General features: G+C 42.5%; 1 protein-coding gene across 1 annotated transcript in view; it reads left to right on the forward strand.

Annotated features, from left to right (window-relative positions):
- dhx35 (DEAH-box helicase 35) overlaps positions 1-6,599 on the forward strand; it is an 18,006-nt gene extending 11,407 nt beyond the window's left edge. The window contains exons 12-21 of the mRNA XM_017486798.3: positions 791-1,001; positions 1,086-1,210; positions 1,371-1,425; positions 1,617-1,807; positions 2,124-2,201; positions 2,323-2,452; positions 2,782-2,863; positions 3,580-3,651; positions 4,370-4,481; positions 5,307-6,599. Coding sequence (XP_017342287.1) covers positions 791-1,001; positions 1,086-1,210; positions 1,371-1,425; positions 1,617-1,807; positions 2,124-2,201; positions 2,323-2,452; positions 2,782-2,863; positions 3,580-3,651; positions 4,370-4,481; positions 5,307-5,345 — 1,095 coding nt within the window. The 3' untranslated portion in view covers positions 5,346-6,599. The remainder of the gene's footprint in view (positions 1-790; positions 1,002-1,085; positions 1,211-1,370; positions 1,426-1,616; positions 1,808-2,123; positions 2,202-2,322; positions 2,453-2,781; positions 2,864-3,579; positions 3,652-4,369; positions 4,482-5,306) is intronic.
- The last annotated feature ends 1,765 nt before the right edge of the window (positions 6,600-8,364 follow it).

Below are 8,364 nucleotides of genomic sequence, written 5' to 3' on the forward strand. Positions count from 1 at the left end.
CTCGTCTCGACTCGGATCTCTTACCCGAAAGAGGCTCGCTTGCTGTCGTAGTGAAAGGAGAATACTTTTGAGATGATTAATGTGGAGTAAAATCTAGCAATGTATGCTAACATTTAGACAAGTATATAGTTAACAGTGTCTATATAAATATATTTATTAGGGATGAGACACAAATTCTGGACAAAAATGACACCGTAAAAATGTCGGCCACATGGAAACGTATTTCATAATCAGACAAGCGGTTTGTATATCGTTTTTTACAAAAAAAATTTTAATTACTTTTTGAAAACACAATCGACGGCACCTAAATTGGCCAAATGGCGGCCTTTAAAATAAAATTTTTCGATTGCATTTTTATATACATTAAGACGTTTCTGAATTATAGCCAAAACCTTATGAACGCTGTGGTGCTTGGACCCCGTTGATCGCTCATTGTGCTCATGTTATTTTTTCATATTATTATTATTATTATTATTATTATTATTATTTTTCTCTGGACAAGCTTTTGTAATTTCTAGAAGATATTTACAACAGATTATATATATATATATATATATATATATATATATATAGGGATTATATGTTGTAATTGTAATGAGATAAGGTTAATAATAATAATATTTATTTTTGAATATATGCGTTTGATTATACACTTCAGGATATCGATTATTATTAAATGGTGTCACAGGTAATATGAGTCTCCACGTATGCCAACAATAACGTCGTCTGAGACAATGGCAAAGTAAAAACAAGGTTCGCAATGTAATAAATCTGATATTGTGTGATATAGGTGGTGGTCGCCACGAACATCGCCGAGACGTCCATCACCATCAACGGCATCGCGTTTGTGCTCGACTGCGCGTTTGTCAAGCTGCGCTGCTACAACCCCCTCACAGCCATCGAGTCTCTTGTGGTGACGCCCATCTCCAAAGCCTCGGCGTCTCAGAGAGCGGGAAGAGGCGGACGTAACCGGCCCGGGAAATGTTTCCGGCTTTACACGGGTGGGTCACGCCGTATACGTCGCCGCAGACCTTCGATTTTTTTTCCCAGGCGTGCTTTTTCCTAAACCGCTGTCGTTTATTCAGAGGAAGACTTCGAGAAGCTTCCGGAGAGCACCGTGCCCGAGATGCAGCGCAGTAATTTGGCTCCGGTTATCCTCCAGCTCAAAGCTCTGGGCATCGATAACGTTCTGCGCTTCAGCTTCCTGTCCGTGAGTGCTGCATGCGACGACACATCGATACGAATAGAAGCTGTAACTTGTGTTTATGCTTTACCAAGTGAAGGAAAATCCACTGCACTTCCTTGTTGATTATTTTCCGAGAACCGCGTGATTTTATTTTAGCGTGTTTTCATTCCGTTCTCTGTTTCAGCCGCCGCCGGCGCAGACCATGGTGCAGGCGTTGGAGTTGCTCTTCGCTCTCGGGGGTAAGATGCTTTCATCGATCCTGATGAGTGATTTTGTAAAATGCTTATCAGCTCATGTAAATCCTGTGGAATTGTCCTCTGATTTCTTTTTTGAAACCATAAATCATGTAGAAAACAATCCCTGGAAAAGCTGAATATTTGAAGTCTGATGATTTTTTTTGCGTGCTGATGATCGTGACGTCCCGGTTTAGGTCTGGATCAGTACGGGCGTCTGACGGAGCCGACGGGGGTCCACATGGCCGAGTTCCCTCTCAGCCCCATGTTCGCCAAGATGCTGCTCGAGTCGGGGAACTTCGGCTGCTCCAAAGAGATCATCACCATCGCCGCCATGATGCAGATCCAGAACGTGTTCACCGTGCCGTCCAATCAGAAGAAAGCCGCCGTGAGTCCGTCTTTTCTCCTTTCTTATGCGGTTTAGCACAGCCTGGGATGACGGTTTTGCAGATTATCACGAACACGTCGTAAATTCCGGCTTTTTTAAAAAAAAAAAAAAAAAAAAAAAAAAAAGAAGTTTTTAACGAATCGGATCATTTGGTTCGTCTGAACAAATAGAGTCGACTCTTTCGACTCACAAATGGTTTAGCGTTAACAAAGCGCCGACACCGGAGACTCCTTCCATACATGTTAGATAGCACGTTTCTGCTTATGAATGAGCCGTTGCTATAGAAACGATACTTTCCGTTGTTTCGGATCGGCAGGCGCGCGAGCACAGGAAGTTCGCTGTGGCTGAAGGCGATCATCTGACCATGCTGAACGTCTACGAGGCTTTCGTGAAGGTCAGTAAATTCGCCCGTCGTGAGACGCTTCGCGTTCTTCATCTGCGTCTTCCGTCCTCGTGCGTATCGGAGTCATGACGTCGATCCTTCCTACAAATCCTTTTGTTTTTGTCCCCTGCAGCATCAGAAGAGCTCTCAGTGGTGTCAGGAGCACTTCCTGAACTATAAGGGTCTGCTGCGTGCCGTGACGGTCCGAGAGCAGCTCCGTCGCCTGCTGAACAAGTTCAAGGTTCCTCGGACCTCCAGCGAAGGTCTGAGTTCATTCCTGACGATGAAACACGTTAAGGCTGCTTTCTTGGTACGATTAAAAAAATCGGGGGGAAAAATGAACAAACGTTTGAGTCAGACAGAGACGAGAACTACGGTGCGTTTCAACAGCTTGTCAATCAAACTAAGCCACACCCACTATCTCGTGGTGAATTCGCAGCATACGACAGAGCCTTAAGCTCTGTTTAAGGAGCTTTACTGTCTCAAAACTCCAAATGAAATGTCCGGATCGTGTTTTTGTTACTTTTTTCCGCTCGTTTGAAAGGTTTTTGTCTGTACGCCCGTTGGTATTTTGCTCTTTGTTGTGTTTCAGGCGACCCAGACGTGATCCTGAGGTGCATCGTGTCGGGATTCTTTGCTAACGCGGCGCGCTTGCATCACTCCGGATCCTACAGGTGAGACGTTTCTCGTCACGTTCCCTAACCGTGTGCTGATAGTACGCTTTCGTAGCATTATTGAGACAGGTCTAGAATACCGTTTGAGTTGTTTATTAAGGAATAAAACACGCTGTTGGGGGAAAATAATCGGCGATGATGTGGTGAGTTACCGTTACCACCTGAGGCTGATTATTTTCCTATAACAGCACACCACGGAGTGTTTTAGTACTACAGTACCTCCGCAATATGCCAAAATAACAGTTTCTTTCCATTTATTTATTTATTTATTTATCAGAGAATGACTATTGTACTTTTTATCCTTTTATTGTTACATTTAATGTTGGGGACGATTCGCAAAACATGTTAGTTCCTGTTCTCACTTGTTGCATTATAGCAGCTGTAAACAGTCAACCTCTTCCCCCGAAACCCCCCCCCCCCTCCCGAACCCCCTCTCTCTTGAATTTTAAAAAAAAATAGATGGAAAAATTAAAGAGAGAAAACTTAGATTCAGCTTTACTCACCGACACTGGAGACTCCTTCCGTAAACGTTAAGTAAATAAACGTCTTCGTACATAAAACAAGTCGTACATGTCGCTGTGATTGAGCCGTCACTGATTAACTAATAATGTATTCAAATGCATCAACACCTTCTGACCAATCAGGATCCAGTATTCAGTTGCGCTGTGGGATAAATGATACTTGTATTATACTTTTCATGTTCTGTCCACACTCAGGACTTTACGGGATGACCGGGAGCTCCACATTCATCCCAACTCTGTGCTTTACGGAGAGAAGCCTCCGAAATGGTACGCCACCTTGAATCCGTACGGATTCCTGTTCTTTTGTAAATATGTTTTTACATACGATTCTGGATTTTTAGTACTTCGTGGAACACGTTTTTGCGCCGAGTCTTCTCTGATGAAGCCAAATGGCTTCTACACGTGGACTTTTATTTTGCTTAGGATGAATGTACGTCGATCCAGAGTCAGATTTCTGTCATCATTTCAGTGTGAGGTTAAGCAAATTGACGATAAAGACACAAAAGGTGCCAATATTTCCGGAGCCGACCGGAACATAACAGCGTAGTAGACCTTACCCGAAGGACCTGATTGAAAATGTAACGTTCGGCCACTTTTTTTTTTTTTTTTTTAGGTAATACCGGAACGTAATGTCGCTGAGGTTAAAGTATTGGCACCCCTCCTCATGTCTCGTGCTGGACGGTACGAGGACTTGATATGATAACGTTTCTTATTGGACGTTTAAGCTCACATACTGTAGAGACCATTTTTAAAACAAAAAAGTGTCCTAAAGCGGCCATTTTGAAGGGTCCTTTTAAAGTAAACACTTTTTGAAGGACGCTACAAATGGCTATCGTGGGCGTGTCCAACTTTTTTTTTTTTAATTGTCAGAATGGACCTCAGACAGGGATTTAACCAAGGTACGGAAAGTTCTGCATTTGGATGAACGGCTGCGCCGCTTTCTGTTGACGTTTCAGTGACCGGGACGTCTCGTGTTTCGTTTCAGGGTGGTCTTTAACGAGGTGGTTCAGACCTCCAAGTACTACATGCGAGACGTGACTGCAGTGGAATCGTCCTGGCTGGTGGAACTGGCACCTCATTTTTATAAACAGGCCACGGTATGAGTGCGCACACACACACACACACACACACACACACACACACACATACACACACAATGATTTCTTTGACACACTTCTTTGCTCTTTTGTGTTTTGATCTGCTGTCTTTCGTTTCCTAACCAAAACGGGCCAAAAATAAATAATCATACATTGTAAAAATGAATCGCTACTGAGCTGAGACTCGTGGTCGTGATCCGCGTTCACACGAGCGACAAGTTGCTTGTGTCTCTTTAAGTTTGTTTCTCGTGGGCGTGTACCGTCCGTCCAGAATTTTTAGCTTCAGTGAGCGAGTATTTGGCAAACTAATTACAGTTTTGAACCAAAGCTGTACCACACACACGCCCGAGGATCGGGCCGAGGGATCCGTTCGAGCCAATCGTTTTCGTTTGTCGCCGAACCTAATTTGCATAACGTTTGTCGTGCGCCGAGGTTGCTGAAATCGCAGGATTGGAATATGGACATAATGTGTCATACGATCAGCAGCTGATTTCAATGCCACTGCGACCGAAAGACACGCTTATTATTATTTACTTATGGATTAGTTTTCATAATGGAGGATTCTATATTCGTATTGAAATGAACTGATGACTGAAATGTTTTATGTAACTAGTCGCGGTAGATAAACTCCCTCCAGCCTTTCTTCATTTCAAAGTACTTGCGTCAGAGAGGAAAGAAATTTCACCTCTCGCACATTTCCACCCTTTTTATGTTCGTCTGTGTTTTTTTTTTTTTTTTCTTCTCTTTTTCTTCTCTCCTTTTTTTATGTTTCTCATTTCCTCTTTTTTTTTTTTCCCTCCCCGCTCTGTCTCTTCTCCTTCGCAGCACGGCTCTCTGGGAAGCAAACGGTCCAAAGTCTTCTGAATTCGTCATCCATCGTGACTGGCTGCTGAACTAATGATCCTAAAGTACTTGAACGTGTACACACACACACACACACACACACACACACACATTGTAATAAGGCAGCAGCCTTGTATATACGTGTACGATTATATCTATTTCTTCGTATTCGAGTTAAATTGTCCACCAGCACATGAACACGAACACGATTTTGTCTTGAGGTCAAAGGTCGTTCATGGGGCTTCCTTTTTTTTATTTTTTCTACTGCTTTTTTGAGTTACATCATGCATGGCCTAACTTGGGAAGTGAAATAACCTTTATCCATTTTTTTTTTTGTTGTTCATTTTATGATTTAAAAAAAAATAAATTAAAATTCAGGAAAGAGAGTGATCTAGATGATCCTAAGAGCTTGGGATTAATTTTTTTTTTTTTTTTTTTTAATGTTATTTTTAGTTAATTTTTTAGATTTTTTTTTTTTTTTTTAAATTACACAATGGAAATCTTTTTTTCTTTTCCATAGGAAAAAAACTGTGTAGCTGAGATTTAGTGGCCTTTTCCTCACCATTATGTGCCAAATATTAAAGACATTTTATAATATTAAATCACGTTGCCATTTTTACACCCGTGCCTAAAAATGTGCTTTCATCAAAAATCGCAGAAATCCTGGAGAAATTTTTTTTGGTTTTTAATTCTTACACGACCTTCCATGCTGGTTTTCTGAAATTCGTCAGGAAATCATTCGAAAGTCATTTTTTTCCCTCTTATTTATTTATTTTTTTTACATGAACGAGCTTGTACACTTTAAACGTTAAGTTAATGCCCCAAGGTATATTAAAAAAAAAAAAAAAAATCGTTTTTGAACGAGAGCACAAACAGAAATGGTCGGTATTTTGACATCAACCTGCTTTCATTTGATTAAAAGTTACTCCTCAAGCTTAATTACAAATATCTGCATGATGATAACGATAATAAACCAATTTAATTACTTTGCGTAGTCGAGCCGTAGCTGCTGCTCAAGTCACGTCGTATTATTCCAACGATATTACTCCAGAATCAACTTCCTGCATGTTGGGTTCCTCTCAGAACACTGTGAAAATCTTACGTAGTGCGTAGTACACTCACCCGGTTCATCTCCGCAATTATCTTTATTCTGAGGATGAGGTGTGGTCCGTCCTCCATGAAACTAAAACTTCCTCCAGCTTTCCTTTCATCTCAAAGATCTGTATGGATATGAAATACATGTCCGCCTCAAATAAATCTGAATCTTCACACAGGTATGACGTATGTGTGTGTGTGTGTGTTTTTGTTTTTTTGTCGCTCATATTGTGTATAAAAGACTGTATAAAACTCTTACTGATATTCTGGAACTGCACGTTTACTGTACATTTAGCCACGGCCTCAAAACTCCATAAAAGGTGAAGCTCAAAGAGCTGGCAACTAAATGGTGAAAGAGCGCCTCCTGTGTTCATTATGTGCTAAATCTTCCAGTAGTGCAGCTCAGCCACTGCAGCGCATCAGCTACCATGGTCACACACGAACGCTCCCTCCTTTTATAGCGGGCCGTTATCAGTGAGGCTCATGATGTTTGTTGGGTTTCACGGATCAGGATATTGTTTATTATTAAAATGTGCGTTACTCCTCCTGATATAAAGGGTACATGATACAATCGGATGTGATTTACAGATGAGATCCGACAAGGTTAAGTTGAATTTTAAACAACAAAAAAAAATAGCATTGCTCCATCATTGGGACTGTCAGACGCAGAGGCCACGCCTCCTTCACTGAGACTAACCGATACAGAGGCCACGCCTCCTTCACTGAGACTAACTGATACAGAGGCCACGCCTCCTTCACTGAGACTAACCGATACAGAGGCCACGCCTCCTTCACTGAGACTAACCGATTGAGCCCATGCCACCTTCACTGAAAATAACAGATAGAGGCCATGCCTCCTTCACTGAGACTAACCAATACAGAGGCCACGCCTCCTTTACTCAGACTAACCGATTCAGAGGCCACGCCTCCTTTACTCAGACTAACCGATTCAGAGGCCACGCCTCCTTCACTGAGACTAACCAAAACAGAGGCCACGCCTCCTTCGCTTTGACTAACCGATACAGAGGCCACGCCTCCTTCACTGAGACTAACCGAGAGAGCCCATGCCACCTTCACTGAAAATAACAGATAGAGGCCACGCCTCCTTCACTGAGACTAACCAATACAGAGGCCATGCCTCCTTTACTCAGACTAACCGATTCAGAGGCCACGCCTCCTTCACTGAGACTAACCAAAACAGAGGCCACGCCTCCTTTACTCAGACTAACCGATTCAGAGGCCACGCCTCCTTCACTGAAACTAACCAATACAGAGGCCATGCCTCCTTTACTCAGACTAACCGATTCAGAGGCCACGCCTCCTTCACTGAGACTAACCAAAACAGAGGCCACGCCTCCTTCACTGAGACTAACCGAGAGCCCATGCCACCTTCACTGAAAATAACAGATAGAGGCCACGCCTCCTTCGCTGAGAGTAACCGATACAGAGGCCACGCCTCCTTCACTGAGACTAACTGATTGAGCCCATGCCACCTTCACTGAAAATAACAGATAGAGGCCACGCCTCCTTCACTGAGACTAACCAATACAGAGGCCACGACTCCTTTACTCAGACTAACCAATACAGAGGCCACGCCTCCTTCACTGAGACTAACCAATAGAGAGGCCACGCCTCCTTCGCTGAGACTAACTGATACAGAGGCCACAACAAAAGCCAGATGTTATGTAACGCATTTTAACTACAAATTATGCTAATTTAATAATGTCACGTTTTATTCAACGTCCACAGTATGACTGAAGTGACTGAATAACATCTTGATCTTTATCCTTATTTTCAAAAGTGCAAAATCTATAAATATTCATGAATATGCAAATTAAACTTCACGGGCCTCCACGACCCTTTTGTCTCAATTGTCCAAGACGCTTTTTTCTTTTTCAACCATCGCTATTTGAAATCGTCTGCTTTCGTTTACAACCTTTTTTCC

This window comes from Ictalurus punctatus, chromosome 15 (genome assembly GCF_001660625.3).
Source record: "Ictalurus punctatus breed USDA103 chromosome 15, Coco_2.0, whole genome shotgun sequence".
NCBI classification, from domain to species: Eukaryota; Metazoa; Chordata; class Actinopteri; order Siluriformes; family Ictaluridae; genus Ictalurus; species Ictalurus punctatus.